The 24,896-nt window shown below is 48.1% G+C and overlaps 1 protein-coding gene across 2 annotated transcripts in view; it reads left to right on the top strand.

Annotated features, from left to right (window-relative positions):
- LOXHD1 (lipoxygenase homology PLAT domains 1) overlaps nucleotides 1-24,896 on the top strand; it is a 197,232-nt gene that overhangs the window by 88,945 nt on the left and 83,391 nt on the right. For both annotated transcript variants that reach the window (XM_032151710.2, XM_058438393.1), the window contains exons 14-20: nucleotides 1,611-1,771; nucleotides 6,679-6,755; nucleotides 9,204-9,400; nucleotides 12,366-12,558; nucleotides 15,592-15,752; nucleotides 18,279-18,747; nucleotides 19,246-19,400. In XM_032151710.2, coding sequence (XP_032007601.1) covers nucleotides 1,611-1,771; nucleotides 6,679-6,755; nucleotides 9,204-9,400; nucleotides 12,366-12,558; nucleotides 15,592-15,752; nucleotides 18,279-18,747; nucleotides 19,246-19,400 — 1,413 coding nt within the window. The remainder of the gene's footprint in view (nucleotides 1-1,610; nucleotides 1,772-6,678; nucleotides 6,756-9,203; nucleotides 9,401-12,365; nucleotides 12,559-15,591; nucleotides 15,753-18,278; nucleotides 18,748-19,245; nucleotides 19,401-24,896) is intronic.

The raw sequence follows: 24,896 nt of genomic DNA on the forward strand, positions 1-24,896 counted from the left end.
AATCCCAGCAGAGCCACTGGGAGGGCACAGCAATGCCTAGTGTATTTGGTTCCTGAGTATCTGGCCCGCCCTGATTCACTAATATGCATGGACACCTGTTAGACTCCTGGGACTGTACAGCAGGGAGTTGAAGAGCCACCTTAGAGGGATTATGGTCCTCCCCCACCCCTGAGCTTTGAGAAGAGAGCAGAACAGAAGGACACTGGGAAGCAGTAGCAGCATCTTTCTTACCTCAGGGGTGGGCGGAGAGGGAAGGATGCTGGGCACTGTGGACTAGAGGACTCAGGATGGAGGAAAGCTGGGCCCCCAGGGGCCAATGTGAGAACTTGGCATTCTCCCCCATGGCATGATCACTGCAGGCATCTTTTTCATGACCTTTAGGAAAGAGAAATCAAGAAAGACCCTAAAGATGGGGTGGGAGAACTTGCTTCTGTTGCTAGCCTCATTACAGTTGTGTTGGGTGTTCCCCTGTTTCCCCAGCCATCACATGGGTGTTCTGGAGAGGAGGCTGTGGAAGAAGTGGGGAAAGAGCTAGGCAAGTTTGAGGCAAACCCAGCCTTGGGCTACCTGCTTCATTCTCCTGAGCCTCAGTTTCCTCATGCCTGAAATGGGGAAAGGATGCCTACCTGTGGTGGGCTGTTGTGAGCATTAGGGGCAGTGGATGTACCATCTCTGAGGTCAGACCTGGCCCACAGCACACAGTGGATGCTGAGTACAGAGTCGTTGTTGCAGTGAAGTGAGGCCAAGGGAGCTCAGCAGGGTGAAGGGGATTTGCAGACAACTGCTCTATCTCCTTCCTCTGCCACCACTTCCTTGGTTAAGTTCAGGGAAAGCCCTGGAATTCCAGTGAAGGCCTCTCTCTGAGGCCAATCCTGGCTGGCTCGATTCTTGGGATCATGGCCATTTGAAGGCTGCAGTGGCAAAAATAATCTGAGCAGGATGTTGTGGGTGGACTCAGGTTCATTTGAGGAGAGGAGGTAGCGATGCCTTTACTTCACATAGCTTTTTAAATTTCCTCTCTCCTTCCCACCCACCCACCTTTCTCTCCAGCCTTCCCTACTCTTTCCTCCTACATCTTCTGACGCCTTTGTCCATCAATCCCACCTTCAGTGTTTCTGTCCCTGAAGGCTCCCAGGTGTGCTCATGTACACTTGGAAACTCTGTTGCCCCTACTGCAGTTATGCTGCCTCAGTGGTGGGCAAAACTATACAATTGCCAAGACCACTTAGTCCCCGTAATCAATTCTCATCATTTCCCTCCTTGGAAGGGGCCCAGTATCCCTCTAGAGCAAAGAGCCAGAGGAGATTTGCCAAGGAATTAGCTCATGATAAATGATTGGTGACTGATAACAGCTTAACTTGTTTATTTTCCCAGAGGAAGCTGCCTTTTGAAAGGAGAGCTGGAAACTTGACATTGGATGATATTCCAGTGGGAGAAATTGGGGGTGGGTGTGACCTGTTGTTTATAGGTAGCTCCTGTCCCACGTGTGAAAGAGGAGTTGCCTAACCCATCAGCTCTGGGTTTTCTGATGTCTGAGCTTATGTCTTCCCTTGGTGTTTGGGTCCTGGGGTAGCCACCGTCCAACTGGCCTTGTGGTTTCCCCCTACAAGGCTGACGAGTTCACTATCGAGTCCGTCACCATGCGGAATGTGAGGCGGGTGAGGATCAGACACGATGGCAAAGGCTCCGGCAGCGGCTGGTACCTGGACAGAGTGCTGGTGAGAGAGGAGGGGCAGCCTGAGAGCGACAACGTGGAGTTCCCATGTCTCAGGTACATGCGTCTTGCCTGCTGGTGTTTTCTCCCGCTTAGGTTAGGATCCTTGCGTTTTGGGAAGACCCAGCCCTACTACCATGACCAGCAAGCAAAACAGTGGCTAAGGCTATAGCTGGTGCAAGAAAGAGGTGGCCTCGCTGGTGGTGCTTAGACCTGAGCCTCACATTCCCTTCTCACCCCCTACCACCGTGATGAACACCAGTGTGGCATGTTCCGGTGTGCTGCTAGTTTCCTCTATTGGGTGCTTGTTCGTGATAAAATTTGGCAATTCCTGAATTTAAGTGAAAGTTACTTCAGAGAGTTAGTTGCAGATTGAGTTAAACTTTTAAATCAAAAGTTTTTTTTTTAATTTAAATAGCTTTCTGACCATACCTCTTCCCTGTTAACTTCTTTTCAAAGTATCTTACTTTGTTTTCCTTTCTGCAATTTATTTGTGAGATAAAGTTTCCTTTCTCTTTTTGCTTAAGCATTTGGGCTCCCATTGACTTAAAGAAGTCCCTGATAGAGAGATTTTAGAATGAGCAATACCAGTGTTTTTCATGTCATCCTGGTGGCTCTCCAGATTTTATGTGGCAATGTCTGGAGGATTCACACTGTATGATTGACTTGGGGCCTTGGACTGACCTGGCTTTACAAATCTCAGTTCCAGGGCTGAGTTCTGTATGTAGAGATGAGTTGCTATGTGTCCACTTTATTAGGGCTGGTCCAGGGCTCCTCAAGGGTAGCTACACTGAGGACAGCCCTCCTTTGAGTGGATGAGGGTGAGTTGCACAGCTGCCCAGCAACGAGTGTGTTGCTCTTTCTCTTACCATGAACGCAGATGTACTCACATGCATGCGCCCGTTTCTAGCCCCGGCTCCAGCCTCTGCACCGTTGTATATATACGGGTATATATACATTCCGTAAGTATATACCTACTATATACTTACCCCCTGTCCTCATGGAGTTTATAGTCTAGAGGGAAACTAGACAAAAAGCAAGTGAATAAAGCTAGAATGACACACTGTGAAGAGTGGCGTGGAGGAAACACACAACGGTGCAGGGGCTGGAGCCGGGGCTAGAAATGGGAAAGGCCTGTCTGCAGAGGGACGTTGAGGCTGGCCTCCCGCGGAATGAAGAGGAGAGCACCAAGGGAAAGGACTGGAGTGTTCTGGAGTCCAGCAAGACAGGCAGGTAGACGGAGGCCACTGCCTGGCAGGGCGAGGGAGACTCTTACGTTCGAAGAAGGGCTGTCTGGCCTGTGGGGATAGGACAGGGCCCAGGGAGGAGGGGAGACCAGTAGGAGATTTTGGGGAGTTGATGACGGCATGTGTTCATGTTCCAGGGCTGTAACAAAGTGCACAGACTGGGTGGCTTAAATGACAGAAACACAATATCTCACAGTTTCGGAGGCCAGAAATCCAAAATCAAGGTGTCAGCCAGGCTGCGCCCCTCTGAAGCCGCTAGGGAAGGCTCTGACCCGGCCCTATGTCCTCTCCCCGGCAGCCTCCGGAGTTCCCTGGCTTGTGATCGGCCACTTTCTCTCTGCGCCTCCTCACAGCATCTTCATCTATATATATCTGTGTCCAAATTTTCCCTTTTCATAAGGATACCAGTCAGATTAGATGAGGGGTCACCCTAATGACCTTATTTTAATTTGGTTACATTTGCAATGACCCTATTTCCAAATAAGGTCACATTCTGAGGTACTGGAGGTTAGGACTTAAATGTATGAATGGGGTGGGGTGGAGGGACACAATTCAATTCACCACATGGCAGCTTGGCCCTTAGTGGTGGCAGTGAAGGTGGTGAGGCGGGGCTTATTGTACACCAGAGAGGACCCTGGAGGGACAGTTCATGGGCCTTGCCCATAAGAGACAGAGAAAGAGCCAGAACTGAAAGCCCCAGGCTTTTGCCTTTGATAGGTGAGTTGAAGGTCATGCCCTTTACTGAAATGGGGATCCTGGGGAGGGAGAGCTGAGGGGTGGGGACAAAGTTGGACTCTGGAGGTCTAGTTGGGATGTGTTTGGTTTTCAATGCAGAGTTAGGCCTTGAGAAATGAATTCAGAGAATAAGAGCATAGAGCTAGAATTTAAAGCCAGGGAACTGCAGGGGATCCTTTAGGGAGAGCGTGGATAAAGAAAACAGTGAGGGTCGAGCCCTGGGGCAGGCCAGGAGAGGGAGCCTGGAAAGGGGAAGAGGAAGAAGTTGGTGTGTGCACACTGCATTGTCACATGCATGGTGCTGGGGGAGCTCAGAACCAGAAGTCTAGCCGTCCACCTGCTGTGTGACTTTGACCCAATCCCTTGTCTGGTCTTCTGCACCTTCCTGGCCAGCATGTGTCTTATGGTGAGGTTGAGGGTATTGCACTTTTAAAGGAGCCCATTAAAGACACAGTGGTGCCGATGATGCTGATGGCTGGGCGGAAGAGAAGTGGAGGCCTCAAACACTCCAGAGTCCTCCCTGCCCCCAAACACTTAACAGTGCATGCAATTTTTTTTTTTAGAAAATGGGTTCTTATGTCTTGCTGACACATGTAGTGATGGCATTTGCCAATTCAGGACCCAGGGGACTTGGAAAAATCAGGAACTGGAGCCTGAGCATGCACACTGCTTCTTTCTTCACCTGAGCTCTTATTTTAACTCTGTTGGAGAGGAGGAAAAACGAGGTCTATTTATCAGAATATCTGCTAGGATCAGGTGTGTGTGTGTGTGTGTGTGTGTGTGTGTGTACACACACACACTCCTGTGAGCTCAGAGAAAGAGTAATAAACTCACCACCAGACTGACTTATCCTTTTAGCAACATCTCACTCTGAAACTGGGCTGAAGTGTTTGAAGCTGAAAGAAACTGGCTATATTTGGAAATATCTATTAATACCCTGAAAGTATTTAGGTGGAAACAAAATGACAAGTCATGGTTTCCTTTTGCTGCTGGGGAGGGCCTGGGGGTGGATAAGTGGTGGAGAATGAAGGGAGCACAGGTAAGTTTTTCAGATGGCTGAGGGCTTGCTGACTCTCCACACTTCCCTGCCCTGTGAATGCGTGCCCAGGCCTGCTTCACAACTTTCTCCTCTGCAGTCTCCATGCCAGGGTGACCTCAGCTGGACAAACGGAGTGGGAGGCTCTTAACGGGTTGATTTCAGGGACTCCAGCAGCCCTGAGTTCCCAAATTCCCCTGTCATCAATGCCTAGGATTTCACCATTGCATCCACATGTCTTGGAGTCTCCAATGGTTTTCTTAGGTTCTAGATTCACAGCACGAAAGCCCTTGGGAAAAATAACAGCCTAGTTGTCGTCTAACATTTTAGTGTTAGCTAATAGCCAACTGAGAGCAAGGTCTCCTGGGAATGTCAGATCTTGTGTTTTGGGAAGGAGGTGAAAGAGAAGGTTTGGGAGAGACCACAGCATTGCCTCCATCAGCCTTGGGGAGAGGGGTGGTCTATTAGCAGAGAGTATTGCAGTTCGGGGATGCCTGAACTCCATGCCAGGGAGGCTATGGAGGAATTAGTGCCTTGGCTTCTTTTACGGGCTGTGTAGCCAGGGAGTTGCCTCCCTCTCAGTAGGGTAATGGAGTGGGCTGCAACAACCAGCACTAAGACATAGACAAATGGGAGGTGGTTTGGTTGAGAGACAAATGTCTTGTTTTCCTCTATATCCTGGGGAACAATGAACGGTATCCATTCTGCTGCCATGGGCCCCGTCATAAACCATCCTGAGTGCTGGGGCTTAGAAAACTCATGCTTGCATGATTTCTCAGGCTGAGTCTCCGTGCCCAGTGTGATAGGTGCTTTTCAGGTAAATTGCCCCATACCTTTCCCCCTGGTGGATGATCAGCAGAGAGCTGGGACCGTGGCTCACTCCAACATGTTGAAGAGTCACAGCTATCAAACCGCAGCCCTGCAGAGCACAGCCCCAGCTTCTCCTGGAAGGCAATTCTCATTTATCCCTGAGGACTCAGATCACTGAGCCCTGCTCATTTCCCTCAACTCTTGCAGCACTTACTCTGGTCCAATACCTATCCTGGTCTTGGTCCTCAGTGCCTCAGCTGGTCTATCCTGTCTTTTTTTTTTTTTTGAGACAGAGTCTCACCCTGTTGCCCAGGCTGGAGTGCAGTGGGGCAATCTCTGCTCACTGTAAGCTCCGCCTCCTGGGTTCACACCATTCTCCTGCCTCAGCCTCCCGAGTAGCTGAGGCACCCGCCACCACACCTGGCTAATTTTTTGTTTTTCAGTAGAGACGGGGTTTCACTGTGTTAGCCAGGATGGTCTTGATCTCCTCACCTCGTGATCCACCTGCCTGGCCTATCCTGTCTTCTTAAGCAGGCTGCCGACAGCCTGGGCTGAGCCTTACATATCCTAGCATATCTTCTCTGCCATCTCCCCACCCCAGAGCCCTCAGCACAGTGCCATGAGGATGGAAAGCTCTTAGTAAGAGGTGCTTGTTTTCTATGCTAATGATGGCTTTCAGGACAGACTTTTGACAGTGATTGCCAAGGCCCTACGTCATGTGACCTGTCCCCTCTCCAGCCTCCTCTGCCAGCTCTCTACCTGTTGTTCACTGCATCCTATCCACATGGTCCTGTTTCAACTCCTGGGGGCTCTGTTCCATCCCAGGATATGTTGTTTCCTCTGGGGTACTCTTCCCTTTTCTCCTGGTCTCCTTCCCAAGACCATGTGACATCATCCCACCCATTCCCCAAGGAGTTCCCTGCCCTCCTTCCAGTCTCAGCCAAACACCACCACCTCCGGGAAGTCCTCCTTTCCCACTCCAGGCTAGGATGTTTTACTAGATCCTCCCATAGAATCATTTCACTTTGCTAAAGTCAAAGCTCTGGGCCTCCCTAGTGACTCTGCATGAATGGGTGAAGCTTTGATTGTCTGCCTGCTCCACCCAAAGAGCTAACATTCCCCCATTTGCCCACCAGGTGGTTGGACAAGGATAAGGATGATGGGCAGCTGGTCCGAGAGTTGCTACCCAGTGACAGCAACGCGACACTGAAGAGTGAGTTGTCCTGATGACCAGGTGCTGGGTGTGCCCTTGGTGAGACAGGGGCCTTCCCTCAGCTCAGCCCTTCAAGAAAACACAAGCACTTCATGTTTCACAGAGGCGGCAGTGGGGAGGGAGGAGAGGGAGGCTCCGAGGGAGTGTCCGGAGAGTTCCTGCCTGTGCTCCTGCACACAGTCTCTTTGTGGCCTCAGGTGTGAGGCCCTGAATGCATATGGGTCAACGAGAGTGATGAGCAGTAATGCTGGCCAACGGTGCCAAGCATTGGCAGTACCTGTCATTCAGGCCTTAAGAAGAGATATATTTTGAAGGGACTGTAAAATAGGGACTTTAAAAATGCCGAGTATCATCCTGGGGGGCCTTAGAGTTTTCCTTACTGGTGACATTTCTTCCATTGCTTTGGTTTGATCATGAGCTTTAGACAAAATTTAAAAGAAACTTATCTCTAGAATCCTTGACATTACCAACACGTCATGTTTATCATTTATTATCTCATTTGAGCTCTGCAATAATCCCAGAAGATGGTCAGAGTTGATGTTGTCCACGGGTCAGATGGAGGAACTTAGAACTGGAAGAACTGAAGATATTTTTATTTTTGTTTATTTGTTTATTTTTGAGACAGGGTCTTACTCTGTCAACCAGGCTGGAGTGCAGTGGTGTGATTTTGGCTCACTGCAGCCTCAGCCTCCTAGGCTCAGGTGATCCTCCTGTCGCAGCCTCCTGAGTAGCTAGGGCAATAGGTGTACATCACCACACCTGGCTAATGTTTATATTTTTTCCTACAGATGGGGTCTCTTTATGTTGTCCAGGCTGGTCTCAAACTCCTGGGTTCAAATGATCCACCCACCTTGGCCATCCAAAGTGCTGGAATTAGAGGCATAAGCCACGGCACCCGGCAGATAAAGATATTTATATCTGACCTTTTCTAAGCTCAAACTGCAGAGTTTGAACTGGAGTTCAATTTCTGGTCTCAGAATTACAGAATTTAAGATCTGGGAAGGATCCCAGGAGATGAGATGCCTGTGGTAAAGGGACCCCTCTTCCCCCCGCACAACCCCAGCAAACCCAGTTGTGTAGTCAGCGGTGGAGCTGGGACCAGTACCCAGGGTATCTCTGTCTATGTCACTGTCCTTCCCATCCAGCAAGCCCCTATTTCACCATGTGGACAGGACCTCCTGACCCCCTGCTTCCTCAGTCAGAGCCTCTGAAAGCATTTAGATCAAGCTTGTCCAACCCACAGGCCGCACGCATGTGGCCCACGACGGCTTTGAATGCGGCCCAACACAAATTTGTAAACTTTCTTAAAACATAGAACTTTTTTGCAATTTTTTAAACTCATCAGCTATCATTTGTATTAGCGTATTTTTTGTGTGGCCCAAGACAATTCTTCTTCTTCTAATGTGGCCCAGGGAAACCAAAAGATTGAACACCCCTGGTTTAGATGGAAAATAGTGCAAGAAAGAGGTCTCCTTCCCAGTCTTTGCTACTATATCTTTCCACAAGAACAGAAGCCATTTCCTCAAGTGCCCTTGGGTGGCACTAATGGAGCTGATCTGGACCAGACCCACAGGTCTAGCCTTCCCTAGGGCTGGACCCTAGGCAAGGTGTACTCAGCTGACTTTCTCCAAATCCTTCTTCCTAGTGGGAGGACCCTACGGTGGCAGTGAGTGGCAGGCCTGGGAGTGAGCATCACTCACCTTTCCAGTGCTTCCTCCTCTTTGCCCAAGACACACACCCAGGAATAAGCCTGGAGGACTTGGGGTCTTGCCTTGTATTATTCCAGGACTTACTTTTTCCTCGGGTGTTTTTGTCCCTGAAGACAGATAATGTAGACCTTCCTGGCTGATAAAATGAGTGACACCCTCGTGGTTGCCCAGTGAAGAGCAGGGGGCTTCAAGTCCACATGAGAGTTTCACTCCTGGCTGACGACCTCTTAACTGTTGCCATCTTGCACCAAACACATGACATTCTGAGGCTCAGATTCCTTGCCTGTGAAACTGGGGTCAGAATCCTTATCAATAATACCATGTGTATAATGCTCTAGACACTGTCTGGAAAGGTCGATCCTTCCTTTGTCTCAGTTTCCTTGTCCACTGTCAGAGAAGCTAGACCAGATGATTGTGGGAGATCCTTTCAGGCTCTTACATTTTGATGTTCTTGCTTGTGATTTACACGCTTTCCTGCTCTAAGCCCATTCACACCTTCTGGAGCAGACAGAGAACCTACTAGAATTCTGCTATTATGGTTGAGGAGACCTCACAGAGATGGAAGGAACCCCTGCCCCAAGTTGCAGGGCTGCTTAGAGCAGGAGCCTGGATTCTCAATTCCCAGCATGTGTTCCGCGCAAGCCTCCAGCTCCAGGCTGCCCTCCTATACAGGCATCCTGCTTCCTGTCACCCCCTGCACTAACCCCTTCCCTTCCTCCCTCTGCCTTGGGCTGTTCAGACTTTCGCTATCACATCAGCTTGAAGACTGGGGATGTCTCTGGGGCCAGCACGGATTCTAGAGTCTACATCAAGCTCTATGGGGATAAATCTGACACCATCAAGCAAGTTCTTCTTGTCTCTGACAACAACCTCAAAGACTACTTTGAACGTGGCCGGGTGGACGAGTTCACCCTCGAGACCCTGAACATTGGAAATGTAAGTCTACTTCCCAAGACCATGTGACATCATCCCACCCATTTCCCAGCACGCATTCACATGTGTCCACACACAGACACACACGCACACACTCATGTACATAGGGGTAAACACATTTTGAAGAAAAAAAAGCCCGTTTGGGAATAGTGAGTGACGTATGTAGTTTTTCAGCTGTGACCTAGAGCAGCTGAAGATACGTAAACAGTAGTGCTGCTTCCAGAGCCTCTTTGGGGGTGGAATGTGTATTTTTGGTGGTGTCACCTCAACATTTTATTTACCTGCATATCCAAGACCAATGTACCTGGGTCACAGACACTGGAGAAGGAGACACTGAACGCAGGGAAGGAAAAGAGAAGGGAGGACTAAGAAAAGGGGCTAAAAATACTTCCTAATTTCAAACTTGAGTGTGCATCAGAATTGGGGCCAGGAAGCTTGTTTCAGTGCACACTTCTGGGCCACACCTGAGAGATTCTGTCTTGGGAGATAGAACCCAAGAGCCTCCAGATCAAGGCTCCAGGTGGCTCTGCTGCAAGTGGTCTAAGCACTTCATCAAAGAGAGAGCTGAACAGTAAAGCAGCAAGGACAGACTTTAATCAGTAATCTACCACTGCCATCAGGAAAAGAGGCCAGTGTGAACTGAACCCAACTTAGGTTTGTGCAGAGGTTTGCAAGCCTCTTTAAAGGGAGGATGAGGGAATAAGGGGAGGGTAATCAGGGGCTCAGTAGAGTCAGGGGAAAAACACAAAAAGCAGTAATGGGGAGGTCAGCACATGTGGGTTGTGGAACCCATCTGGGTTTGCTAACTGATGCTTTATGGCATGAGCGTCCCATCCTCCAAGAGTCTGGCAGACAGAAGCCCTACCCTCAGGTGTTGGCTGGAACCAACAGTAAATTATTTTGACAGCCTTGAGTTTTCTAAGGCAGGCACAGTAAGGGAGATTAGGGTCACCCTAGGGATGTGGCCTTGAGCTGTTAGAAATTGTGTTAGTGTTTTGTTCAAGTCTTTAAAGGCCAAGATTGAGGCTCAGTTGAGAAAGGGTTCAGGAGCCTGGCTAGAGTTTGGCCGAGGTGAGAATCTTCCTTGACATCACCTGGAGAAACACAGTTCTAAATCTTGTCTCTAGAAATGACTGAGCTGGGATTTGTGTCACTACCTGCTGCTCCCAGGGTGTGGCTTGGTGGAAATGGAGATGGTAACAAGCCCTCTACCTGGAACCTCATCTTTCCTGCCCCTTCCCTCTCTGGGAGTCCCACCCTATTTCAGGTCCTAGGAATCTCTTCTCCCATCCTTTCACTCCAAGGAAAGATCTCATGTTAGTCATTTATACCATGAGGTTAATTAACTTAAATCAATGTTTTCATTTATCAAAATGTATTTACATTTTAAGCTGAATCAATAATTGCATAGTGAAAATGCTGTTCCCTTTACTAAAGGATTTTGGGCAGCAGCTGGTGAGTAAATTAGACCTCTAGGAAGAGTAGGGTGGCAGTGGGAGGGCATTTAAGCTTCTTCCTGAGTTTCTGAAACCCCCTCAACAAGCAGTGTGGCCAAGAGGCTGGGAGCATGAGCTCTGGCTGCCAACTGCATATTTGAGACCCATTTCCACTTACCTGCCATATGTAAGTTATTTAACCTCTGTTTGCCTCCGTTTTCTCATTCATAACAACATGGGATCCTAATGGGGTTGTTATTAGCATTAAATATGTGAATAACACCCACATGCTCATACTAAGTGCTCAGTAAATGCTACTGAACAACTAGTCTATGTCAGGTGTGAAGTGTTGTAGAACTGAGCTAGTGCCTGCCCTTAGGGAGCATCCAGTCATATCAGACACTTACCCCTGTCTTTACCCTTTCAGCCAATCCCTCCCTGGGACTTTCACAGTCCTGGCACAACAGAAGAACAACAAAACTCTTCCCTGTCCCTTGACATGCACACAGAGGGCTCTCAGGCTTTGTAAGCTTAGCTGGTTTTCTTCTGATAATTCCAAGGGACTGGGCTGCATGCACTTAGCTCTGACGTTGTTGCCATTACCAGCTGCAAAGAGGCAGTTAGGACTCAGAAGAGCAAGAGCAGGCTCGCATGGACAGTTTTCTAAATCTGGCCTTTTGGCACCAGACTCATGGCTAACATCACCTCTTCAAACCATCACAGAGAGAATCTCAGGGCTGGAAGGGTTCTCAAAGGCCATCTGATAATTCCATCTGAAGTTAAAATTGCTCTGTATACAGCATTTCAAAAAGAAAAAAAAAAACAGAAAAGCGATCCAAACATTGAAAAACCAAGTACATATAAGGATGGTGATATAATCATCTGCACTCCCTTCTATGTTGCCCATGGGGGCAAAGATGTTAAAATGCAAAACCACAAAACAATTATAGGGTGTTATTGGAAAAAGAAAAGTGTTCTTGGGTCAGAGTGAGCAGAGGAACTGGACACAGAACTGCAGAGTCCTGAGAAGTTGCCTGCATAGTCTGTCACCTTCAGGATGGGTGATATTCTGTCACGTTCAGCATGGGTATGTTGAAGAAATGCAGAAACTTATACAACTGTGTATTGTTCAAAACCAAACCAAATCAATAACACAGTTACTGGAAGGTGATGGCAAACATTTTAAACATTTGCTTTCTCACGTGGCCATGACCTAACATGATTAAGTACTAGTGGAACTTTCAAAGTTCGTGTCACCTTCACCACCCTCTTGTTTCTCACTATGGCCCTGGGAGGTGTGCTGGGCTTAGGAAAGGGGAATGGTGGCTCCAGGCAGGTGAGGTGATTCCTTGGTCCCCCAGCTGGCTGATGGTGGGGCAGGAATGGGATTCCAGCTCTCCCATGGATCTTCCCTCTCCTGGGCCCTGGAGACCTGGGTTGAGTTTTGTGCTGGTATTTGGGGAGGTAGGGATGGGGGCATGGAGGTTTCTACACACTGGCTCCTTGCTCACCCTCACTCGGGTTTCCTTCAGATCAACCGGCTGGTGATTGGGCACGACAGCACCGGCATGCATGCCAGCTGGTTCCTGGGCAGCGTTCAGATCCGTGTGCCCCGTCAAGGCAAGCAGTACACCTTTCCCGCCAACCGCTGGCTGGACAAGAACCAGGCTGACGGGCGCCTGGAGGTGGAGCTGTATCCCAGCGAGGTGGTGGAGATCCAGAAATGTATGGAGGAGGCTATGGTGGGACCACCCATTGTTTCCCATGGGGGATGGGGCTGAGGGGAAGGAGGAGGGACCATGGGGCAAAGTAGGTCTTGCTGACAAGTGCTGCTGGTAGGGTCCTGCAGGGAGAAAATGGGGGCTTTCACTGCTTCTGGTACCATGGTTCTCATAGGAAAGAAGGGCTCATTTTATAGATGAGGAAACTGAGGACCCAATGGATGAAATACTTTTTTCTGGAATAAAGGCAGCAAATGACTTTATTAGGAAATGCACACTCTCAACCCTGTATAGGAGTTTGAGACCTAGTTCGTGTCTTCTGCGATGAAGACTGGCTGAGGAGATAAAATTGTTTATTCATTCATTTATTCAAAAAAATACACAGTCAGCCCTCCACATCCATGGGTTCTGCATCGGTGGATTCAATCAAGGATCAAAAACATTTGGAAAAAAATTGCATCTGTACTGAACATATACAGACTTTTTTCCTTGTCATTATTCCCTAACAGTACAGTGTAACAACTATTTATATAGCATTTACCTTGTATTAGGTATTATAAGTAACCTAGAGATATTTAAAGTGTATAGGAGGATGTGTGTAGGTTATATGCAAATACTATGCCATTTTATATGAGGGACTTGAGCATCCTCAGATTAGGGTATGCTTGGGGGTTCTGGAACCTGTCCCTGCAGATACTGAGGAATGACTGTCTATTGAGGGTTTCTCTCTGCCAGCACTGCTCTGAGCTTTGTGGAGGCAGCTGTGAGCAAAACGAACAAAACCCTTGCTCGCACAGGCTTTATATTCCACAGGGGAGACAGACAATAATAGGATAATGCGAATGAACAGCCAGTAGGAACATGAAACAGGATAAAGGGTTAGCAATGGTGTGGGTGAAGGGCCTTTTTGGATAGGATGGTGACATTTCTGAGGAGGAAGACAGTGGGACCAAAGCCTGACACAGAGAATGTCCCCTCTCACCTCTGCATTTCTTTTTTTTTTTTTTTTTTTTTTGAGACAGAGCCTTACTCTGTTGCCCAGGCTGGAGTGCAGTGGCACAATCTCAGCTCACTGCAACCTCCTCCCGGGTTCAAGCGATTCTCTTGCCTCAGCCTCCTGAGTAGCTGGGACTACAGGTGTGTGCCCCTACACCCAGCTAATTTTTGTATTTTTAGTAGAGACGGGGTTTCACCATGTTGGCCAGGCTGGTCTCGAACTCCTGACCCCCAGTGATCCACCTGCCTTGGGCTCCCAAAGTGCTAGCATTGCAGCCGTGAGCCACTAGGACCAGCCTCACCTCTGCATTTCTACATTGGCCCTGAAAGCAACTGCCCAAGGCTCACTTCCACAGCAGCTTCCCTGAGAGGGAACCCCAGTGTGAAATCACCTCTCCCGCTCCCAGAACTCTTTGAATATCTTTTCATGTGTGTGTCTAATCTCCCGAAGCAACCTGCAAGTTCCTTTAGGGCTGTTATATACACATGCTTTGTAATGGCACTTGCCAGTATGAGAATCAACTCCTTCCCTCATTTTATAATCAACACTGGAATTCCATCAGAGTAGTATAGATACTAATAAAGAAGATAAAGATAAAAAAGCAATAGTTCCCTTACCTACCTCTTCCCCTTACCCCACCCCCCTTCTTCAATGCCAACAATCTTACTTTAGATTTTTCCTCTAAAATTTAGCTCCATATTTTTAAACAATATACCTATCAATTTTTATTTATTTTTTAGAGACAGGATGTTGCTCTGGCACCCAGGCTGGAGTGCAGTGACACAATCATAACTCACTGCAGCCTTGACTCCCAGGCTCAAGCGATCCCCCTGCCTCAGCCTCTTGAGTAGCTGGGACTACAGGCACGTGCCACCACACCTCTCAATTTTTATTTTTATTTTATTTTTGTAGAGATGGAGATCTTGTTGTGTTGCCCAGGCTGATCTTGAACTCCTGGCCTCAAGCAATCCTTCTGCCTCAGTGGATTTACAAAGCAGTGGAATTACAGGCCTGAGCCACCATGCCTGGCCTCAATTTTTTAATTTTACAGTTTTAGACATTATCTGTTGGCTTCCTACTATGAAAGAGGAGGATTTAGCTCTTTTAACATACACAGGCACTTGTATGGGCCCTCGTGTGTGTGTGTGTGCGACACACACATACTCTATCTCACTGTCTCTCCCCCTCCTTCCAGCCTTCAAAACAGCAAAATCAGTGTTCAATTTTTATATTATTATAAGTATGTCAATATTATTCACTGCTGAGTCACCTACCTTATGATAATTGCTTTTCATCTTTTGTAGAGCTTGTTTTTTCTGGAGTGAGTCTCCTTTTTCGATGGATCGCTCTCTCTGCGCTCACTGCTCTCTGCGTTACTGTGCTAGGGCTGCCTCATCACTGTGGACTCACCTGGTCTCTCCACATCTCTGGTGTCTCTCCACATCTCTGGTGTCTCTCTGTGTGCCACAATTTCCTTTTCTTATAAGGACGCCAATCAGCTTGGATTAGGGCCTGCCCTTGGGGATCTCATTTAAACTAGTCACCTCTTTAAAGACTTATCTCCAGATACAGTTACATTCTGAGGTATTGGGGTTAGTGGCTTCAACATAAGCATTTTGGGGGGCCTAATCACTCCTTAAAGGTCCCACCTCTTAATACGGTCACAATGGCAATGACATTTCAGCATGAGTTTTGGAGAGAAGAAACATGCAAACTGTAGCAGGCACACAGCAGGGATCGCCAGCTGGTATGTGACTCCTCCTCCTTCCTGGTGCATGTGGTGCAGAGGATGACTGGCGTGTGTGTCTGATTGCTTAGATTTGGCATTTCCACCACTTATTCTCCTCTAAGCTTCAGTTTGTTTACCTGCAAAATGGGAACGATTGTGCTTACTCAGGGTGTTGAGGAGAGGATTAGATAAGTGACTGCCTGTAAAGCGCCAGGCACCTGGAACAGGCTCAGGAAAGGTTTGTTTTGTTACTATCATTGTTGTTGTTATTATTACTAAATGTTCCACTTCTTCTGCATGTGCCCACCCAGTGGTCCACTATGAGGTGGAGATTTGGACAGGAGATGTGGGTGGCGCAGGCACCAGTGCCCGAGTCTACATGCAGATCTATGGAGAGAAAGGCAAGACAGAAGTGCTCTTCCTCTCCAGCCGCTCAAAAGTTTTTGAACGGGCATCCAAGGACACATTCCAGGTATGTGGGGTCGAGGAGCGGGGGTGCCAACAGCAGGCCCAGTGGACACCAAGATGCTTCCCTGGGTGTACTAATTTCCTCAGTCAATATTCACCCGAGAATGGGCTGCCTCCCTCCAGCTGGGTGGAAAATGTTTTCTCTCTCCAGACCTAAGCTTTCGGCCTAAAATGAGGGGATTGGACTAGATCACTGGTTCCCACCCCTGGCCTCATGCTACAATCACCTGGGGAGCTTTAAGAAAAAAGTGCTGCCTGGTGCACGCCCCACACCAGGCAAATCAGAACCTCTGGGGATGGGATGTATTTTCTGGGTTTACTTTGAAAAGCTCCTCCAGGGATGCTAACATGCTGCCGACCCTGAGAACCATGGGAGCAGGTGATTCTAATCTGGCAAAAGATGGCATTAAGGCTGCAGTTCCTCCACTCATTCCCAGCCCTGTGGCCTCTGAGTCTACAGTTCTCTCAAGCCTGATGTCAAGGAAATACTTCCCAGCCAGGACACTGAGAGACTTGGAATTTTATGGCTGTTTCCTGAGTGTCCCAGGTCTCCGTTCTTCCTTTCCAAGTCTTTCAATAGAAGGAAAAAAGAGATAAGAATATGGGCATGTTGTTGGCAAGAGAGGAGGATGCAAGGGTGGCGCCCCTTAGGGGAAATATGAATGTTTTATTATAGATATGACGATGTGTGTGCATGTGCAGATGTATGTGTGCAGGCAGCATGTTCATGCTGGGTGCCTTTTGTTTCTGCATGCCAGGAGCACCTTAGCCTTCAGCAAAGAGTCCTTACCCAGTGCCCAAGGAAGACAGTCCTGGCTGAACTGGGACCTGAGCCAGTCATAAGTGTCTGGAACATCAGAACTGGAGGGAGCCTCATTGAGCCAGACACCCTCATACACTGCTGAGGAGGCAGAGGACCAAGTATTTTAGCTCTCTGAGCCTCCACTTCCTCATCAGTTAAAACCTAGCTTTATAATACCTGCCTGGCTGGCTTCACAGTCCCTGTAATAATAAGAGTCAATGTCAGCGAATGCACTTGGGATGGAGTGCCCAGTTATGGAGATGGAACCGGATAGAGTGTCTTCTGGATGCCAATTTACTGGATGTGGTGGTGGATGAAGGCAAGGCTGGGCAGACAGATGTGAGGGAGGCCGGGGTGCCGCAAGCCGGCCTCCTTGGCAAGGTTGATTGCAGGGGTGCTGTAACCTGGGAAATACTGAAGAGGAGAGCTAATGCATTGAAGAAGTGACTTACCAGGTCCACAGCCTTTCCCCTAAGTAGCTGAGAAGTATAAATTCCACTCTCCCAGGGGCCCTGGGCTCTACCATGATTGGTAATTTTCTGGCAAAGGTGGTTTGTTGGCTGCATTGTGGATGCATGAACAGGGGGTCAGAAGGCCTGAGTTCTCATCTGGGTCTGGACTTGAATTGTAGGACACTGTGGAACTCATGGGACAGCCTTGGCCTCAGTTTGCCCTGGCACTCAGTGGAAGAACTGGTGGGACCAGGCTTTGAGAAGGGTCAAACCCCAGACAGGGGCTCATCAGCATCAGGAAGCCTGGGAGGACTCTGACTAGCAACAACCCCCATGTGAGCCCTACTCTGAGTGCTGCAGGGGACGGGCCAGACCCCACCTCAATGTGGGTCCTTCGTTAGAGCCTGGGGCTCAGGACAGAGCTCAGGCCTCATGATCTAGAGTCGATGACGCCATCAACACTGCCCTTTGGGCCAGTCATGTGCTATACCCATCCCGGTAGAGACTGAAAATGATGGTCTCTGCCCTTAAGGAACTCATAATCAAGAGGGCAGAGACCAGCTTGTGAGGATGAAGAGGGCATCCAGGCCAGACCGGCACCAGAGCTAAACCCTGGACACCCTCTCTGCTCTTGGGGAAGGGGCAGTCAGGCTGAGGCCATGTGCTCAGTGTTGGGGGAGGAGGGAGCTTGGGCCTCTGTGGGTGTGGGTGAAATTTTTGTTTTTGAAAAAGAGCACTTTTGTTTTTTGCTTATTACGAAAGTTATACATGGTTAACACTGAAAATTTTTGTAAAGAGAACACAGAGGCACAAAGTTAAAAAAAATAATGAAACACATGAACCCGAATGAATAGATTTTAGCTGCAAGTAGAGGAGGGGATAAAGGCAGGCCAAGTAAGGAAACTGTATGAGCCATGATAAGGACAGAAATCACAGGAATGAGGTGTGCGCGTGCGCGCGTGTGCGTGTGTGTATACATGCAGGCATATGTGTTTAAGAGAGAAGAAGAGGGAGACCAGCTTGCCCACCACAGAAGTTGGAAGAAATAAACTTGGTTGGAGGATGGGGCCAGGTAATCCCAGCGGAACCAGGACAGGTGTGGCTGGAGAGAGGGAGGTGGTGGAAGGATCTGAGCACATAGGCCCCAGCCCTCTCCATCCTGCAGCTTAGCAAACAGGCCTTGTGCCTGGCTCTTTGTTGGCAGGGCGGGGGCGGGGGCGGGGGCGTGGGGGAGGATGCTGGGGCCACGACAGCCGCTGCCCTGCCCTTTGAACAGCTGGAGGCGGCCGACGTGGGCGAGGTCTACAAGCTCCGGCTCGGGCACACGGGCGAAGGCTTCGGGCCCAGCTGGTTTGTGGACACTGTGTGGCTGCGGCACCTGGTGGTGCGGGAGGTGGACCTCACGCCGGAGGAGGAGGCCCGGAAGAAGAAGGAGAAGGACAAGCTGCGGCAGCTGCTCAAGAAGGAGCGGCTGAAGGCCAAGCTGCAGAGGAAGAAGAAGAAGAGGAAGGGCAGCAACGAAGAGGACGAGGGGGAGGAAGAGGAGTCGTCCTCATCAGAGGAATCCTCGTCAGAGGAGGAGGAGGAGGAGACCGAAGAAGAGGAGGAAGAGGAGGAGTTTGGGCCAGGGATGCAGGAGGTGATTGAGCAGCACAAGTTCGAAGCCCACCGCTGGCTGGCCCGGGGCAAGGAGGACAACGAACTTGTCGTGGAGTTGGTGCCAGCTGGCAAGCCGGGTCCTGAGCGTAAGAGGGGCGTGGGGGGCGGGGGTGGGGGAGGTGGGAGGGGTGGGGAGGGAGTGGTCAGACAGTTCCCCTAAAGGGGGCCCACTGGGGGCAGGGGGCCTAGATCCCCTTCACATGGAGGCCAAATAGGTGGGCACCCATCATGGTTCCCAAATAGCTCTCTTGACCTGTGTGTGAAATGCCACCATTGACACTGCTGTTTGGGGATAAGCGTGGCGCTTGTCCTGAGGTTCTCAGGAAGAATTGATGACTTTGGGAGGAGCCCTGATATGACTCAATACAGCTGACTGGGGGGACATGAGGTAGGAGGGTTGCCTGCTGGCTTCATGGTGAAGGAGTCTTGGGTTGGGAGTGGGGGCAGTTTCAGTCCCAGGTTAGTGTACACACATCTGAAGATCCCTCCTGTTCTAAGATATGGCTGGATCTGAGAGGCTGTGCCTAGGTCCAAACACCCCATGGCCCTGAGGCCCTCCACACTGCATCTTTCTGTGTCTCCAGGAAACACCTATGAGGTCCAGGTGGTCACTGGGAATGTGCCCAAGGCCGGCACTGATGCCAATGTCTACCTAACCATCTACGGCGAGGAGTATGGGGACACGGGCGAACGACCCCTGAAGAAGTCAGACAAGTCCAACAAATTTGAGCAGGGGCAGGTAGGGTGAGGGTCTCTGGCCTCTGGGTGGGGGCTGTGGGTATGGTGCCCTCTGAGATTCCCATGGCAGCCCATCCAAGCACAATGGCTGCTGTGTCTGGCAGTGTGACTTGTTCATCCCACCAGGTTTCATGGCAGTACCTCTTCAGTAACACTGATACTTTGTGGAGGGGTTATGACAGAATTGCAGGCAGGGCCCCAGCACCTGGAGCCCATGGGCCAGCTGACCCACAGGAACAGAGAATGGCATTGAGTGGCAGATGCTGAGGCACTTGGCAGGGATGCGGGGGTTCAAGAGGAAGTCCTCGCCCCAAGATGGTGTCTTGGGGGAAAATTAGGTGGAGGGAGCAACTCAAACTGGGCCTTGGCAGGTGAGTATGGTGTAGACATATAAAGGCGACAGTGGAGGATGTTCTCAGAAGATGGAACCACATGAGCAAAGATGTGGAGGTGGAAATGGAGGAGGCCAGTTTGGGACAGTGTGTCTTCTAGCTGAGCTGTGGTCAGTGCTAAGCCCCAGTGGATAAGCTTGGATAAGAACAATTTAGGGTATGCGGTGGGTGGGGTCATGAGAGGCTTAAGAGACGGGCTGAGAACCCAGAACTGTATCCTAATGCAGTGGGAACCCATGAAAAGAAATACACATACCTTACTCTTCCAGGTGTAGTGGGAAAATCATGAAAAATAAAGCCGTCATCTTTGTCCTTCAAGATTTTATAATATCCCCTGGCTAGAAAACTATCTCTTATCTCACCCTTCCCATTCCTGCCTCTACCCCAAAGCCAATTTCTCTCATTAACACAGATTTTTAAAAAATGAACTAAATTAATTAACATATTTCTGGGCTCATTTCTTGATTTATTTCAGGGGCCCCCTGATTTTTCTTTAAAGAATCTTCCCCTTGACTTGAGGATGTAGTTTATTTCTGCATTTCAGTGTTTTCCTTTAAAAATTATAGCCACATATTTCTGGATTAGGAAAAAATTTCTATAGAGGACTACATAACTGGTACAACTGGTAAAATTTGAACATGGACTGTATATTAGATAATAGCATTATGTTGATGTTAAGTTTTCTGAATTGGATCATTCTAGTGTGATTATATGAGAATATCCTTGTTCTTAGGAAATCCATGTTGAAGAATTTAGGGATGAAGAATCATCGTATCTGCCACTTACTTTCAAATGATTTAGAAAAACATAGAGCAAGAGAGAGAGTGCAAGACAGATGACAGAGTGAGAAAGCCAATGTTACAAATAAGTGCAGAATCTAAATGAAGGCATACGAACTTTCATCATACTATTTCTGAAAGTTTTCTGTAGATTTAAAATCTTTTTCAAAATTAAGAGTCAAGGGGAGCCAAGATGGCCGAATAGGAACAGCTCCGGTCTCCAGCTCCCAGCCCGAGCGACACAGAAGACTGGTGATTTCTGCATTTCTGCTTGAGGTACCGGTTTCATCTCACTAGGGAGTGCCAAACAGTGGGTGCAGGACAGTCGGTGAAGCGCACTGTGCGCGAGCCAAAGCAGGGCGAGGCACTGCCTCACTCGGGAAGCGCAAGGGGTCAGGGAGTTCCCTTTCCTAGTCAAAGAAAGGGGTAACAGACGGCACCTGGAAAATCGGGTCAGTCCCACCCTCATACTGCGCTTTCCCAACGGGCCTGGAAAATGGCACACTAGGAGATTGTATCCCGCACCTGGCTCGGAGGGTCCTATGCCCACGGTGTCTCGCTGATTGCTAGCACAGCAGTCTGAGATCAAGCTGCAAGGCGGCAGCGAGGCTGGGGGAGGGGCGCCTGCCATTACCCAGGCTTGCTTAGGTAAACAAAGCAGCCAGGAAGCTGGAACTGGGTGGAGCCCACCACAGCTCAAGGAGGCCTGTCTGCCTCTGTAGGCTCCACCTCTGGGGGCAGGGCACAGACAAACAAAAAGTCAGCAGGAATCTCCAGAGACTTAAACGTCCCTGTCTGACTGACAGCTTGGAAGAGAGTAGTGGTTCTCCCAGCACGCAGCTGGAGATCTGAGAACGGACAGACTGCCTCCTAAAGTGGGTCCCTCACCCCTGAGCAGCCTAACTGGGAGGCACCCCCCCAGAAGGGAAAGACTGACACCTCACTGGGCCAGGTACTCCTCTGAGACAAAACTTCCAGAGGAACTATCAGACAGCTGAATTGGTGGTCTCACGAAAATCCGCTGTTCTGCAGCCACCGCTGCTGACACCCAGCCAAACAGGGTCTGGAGTGGACCTCTAGTAAACTCCAACAGGCCTGCAGCTGAGGGTCCTGTCTGGTAGAAGGAAAACTAACAAACAGAAAGGATATCCACACCAAAAACCCATCTGTACATCACCATCATCAAAGCCCAAAAGTAGATAAAATCGCAAAGATGGGGAAAAAACAGAGCAGAAAAACTGGAAACTCTAAAAAGCAGAGCACCTCTCCTCCTCCAAAGGAACGCAGTTCCTCACCAGCAATGGAACAAAGCTGGATGGAGGATGACTTTGACGAGTTGAGAGAAGAAGGCTTCAGACGATCAAACTACTCTGAGCTACGGGAGGAAATTCAAAACAATAGCAAAGAAGTTAAAAACTTTGAAAAAAAATTAGAAGAATGGATAACTAGAATAACCAATGGAGACAAGGGCTTAAAGGAGATGGAGGAGCTGAAAGCCAAGTTTCGAGAACTACGTGAAGATTGCAGAAGCCTCAGTAGCAGATGCGATCAACTGGAAGAAAGGGTATCGCAGATGGAAGATGAAATGAATGAAATGAAGCGAGAAGGGAAGTCTAGAGAAAAAAGAATAAAAAGAAATGAACAAAGCCTCCAAGAAATTTGGGACTACGTGAAACGACCAAACCTACGTCTGATTGGTGTACCTGAAAATGACGGGGAGAATGGAACCAAGTTGGAAAACACTCTGCAAGATATTATCCAGGAGAACTTCCCCAATCTAGCAAGGCAGGCCAACATTCAGATTCAGGAAATACAGAGAACGCCACAAAGATACTCCTCGAGAAGGGCAACTCCAAGACACATAATTGTCAGATTCACCAAAGTTGAAATGAAGGAAAAAATGTTAAGGGCAGCCAGAGAGAAAGGTCGGGTTACCCACAAAGGGAAGCCCATCAGACTAACAGCTGATCTCTCGGCAGAAACTCTACAAGCCAGAAGAGAGTGGGGGCCGATATTCAACATTCTTAAAGAAAAGAATTTTCAACCCAGAATTTCCTATCCAGCCAAACTAAGCTTCATAAGTGAAGGAGAAATAAAATACTTTACAGACAAGCAAACGCTGAGTGATTTTGTCACCACCAGGCCTGCCCTAAAAGAGCTCCTGAAGGAAGCACTAAACATGGAAAGGAACAACTGGTACCAGCCACTGCAAAAACATGCCAAATTGTAAAGACCATCGAGGCTAGGAAGAAACTGCATCAACTAATGAGCAAAATAACCAACTAACATCATAATGACAGGATCAGATTCACACATAACAATATTAACGTTAAATGTAAATGGGCTAAATGCTCCAATTAAAAGACACAGACTGGCAAACTGGATAAGGAGTCAGGACCCATCAGTGTGCTGCATTCAGGAAACCCATCTCATGTGCAGAGACACACATAGACTCAAAATAAAGGGATGGAGGAAGATCTATCAAGCAAATGGAAAACAAAAAAAGGCAGGGGTTGCAATCCTAGTCTCTGACAAAATAGACTTTAAACCAACAAAGATCAAAAGAGACAAAGAAGGCCATTACATAATGGTAAAGGGATCAATTCAACAAGAAGAGCTAACTATCCTAAATATATATGCACCCAACACAGGAGCACCCAGATTCATAAAGCAAGTCCTGAGTGACCTACAAAGGGACTTAAACTCCCACACAATAATAATGGGAGATTTTAACACCCCACTGTCAACATTAGACAGATCATCTAGACAGAAAGTTAACAAGGATATCCAGGAATTGAACTCAGCTCTAAACAAAGTGGACCTAATAGACATCTACAGAACTCTCCACCCCAAATCAACAGAATATACATTTTTTTCAGCACCACACCACACCTATTCCAAAATTGACCACATAGTTGGAAGTAAAGCTCTCCTCAGAAAATGTAAAAGAACAGAAATTATAACAAACTGTCTCTCAGATCACAGTGCAATCAAACTAGAACTCAGGATTAAGAAACTCACTCAAAACCGCTCAACTACATGGAAACTGAACAACCTGCTCCTGAATGACTATTGGGTACATAATGAAATGAAGGCAGAAATAAAGATGTTCTTTGAAACCAACGAGAACAAAGACACAACCTACCAGAATCTCTGGGACACATTCAAAGCAGTGTGTAGAGGGAAATTTATAGCACTAAATGCCCACAAGAGAAAACAGGAAAGATCCAAAATTGACACCCTAACATCACAATTAAAAGAACTAGAAAAGCAAGAGCAAACACATTCAAAAGCTAGCAGAAGGCTAGAAATAACTAAAATCAGAGCAGAACTGAAGGAAATAGAGACACAAAAAACCCTTCAAAAAATTAATGAATCCAGGAGCTGGTTTTTTGAGAAGATCAACAAAATTGATAGACCGCTAGCAAGACTAATAAAGAAGAAAAGAGAGAAGAATCAAATAGATGCAATAAAAAATGAAAAAGGGGATATCACCACCGATCCCACAGAAATACAATCTACCATCAGAGAATACTACAAACACCTCTATGCAAATAAACTAGAAAATCTAGAAGAAATGGATAAATTCCTCGACAAATACACCCTCCCAAGACTAAATCAGGAAGAAGTCGAATCTCTGAATAGACCAATAACAGGTTCTGAAGTTGTGGCAATAATCAATAGCTTACCAACCAAAAAGAGTCCAGGACCGGATGGATTCACAGCTGAATTCTACCAGAGGTACAAGGAGGAACTGGTACCATTCCTTCTGAAACTATTCCAATCGATAGAAAAAGAGGGAGTCCTCCCTAACACATTTTATGAAGCCAGCATCATCCTGATACCAAAGCCAGGCAGAGACACAACCAAAAAAGAGAATTTTAGACCAATATCCTTGATGAACATTGATGCAAAAATCCTCAATAAAATACTGGCAAACCGAATCCAGCAGCACATCAAAAAGCTTATCCACCATGATCAAGTGGGCTTCATCCCTGGGATGCAAAGCTGGTTCAACATACGCAAATCAATAAATGTAATCCAGCATATAAACAGAACCAAAGACAAAAACCACATGATTATCTCAATAGATGCAGAAAAGGCTTTTGACAAAATTCAACAACCCTTCATGCTAAAAACTCTCAATAAATTAGGTATTGATGGGACGTATCTCAAAATAATAAGAGCTATCTACGACAAACCCACAGCCAATATCATACTGAATGGGCAAAAACTGGAAGCATTCCCTCTGAAAACTGGCACAAGACAGGGATGCCCTCTCTCACCGCTCCTATTCAACATAGTGCTGGAAGTTCTGGCCAGAGC

The sequence above is a fragment of the Hylobates moloch genome, unplaced genomic scaffold (assembly GCF_009828535.3).
Source record: "Hylobates moloch isolate HMO894 unplaced genomic scaffold, HMol_V3 SCAFFOLD_5, whole genome shotgun sequence".
NCBI classification, from domain to species: Eukaryota; Metazoa; Chordata; class Mammalia; order Primates; family Hylobatidae; genus Hylobates; species Hylobates moloch.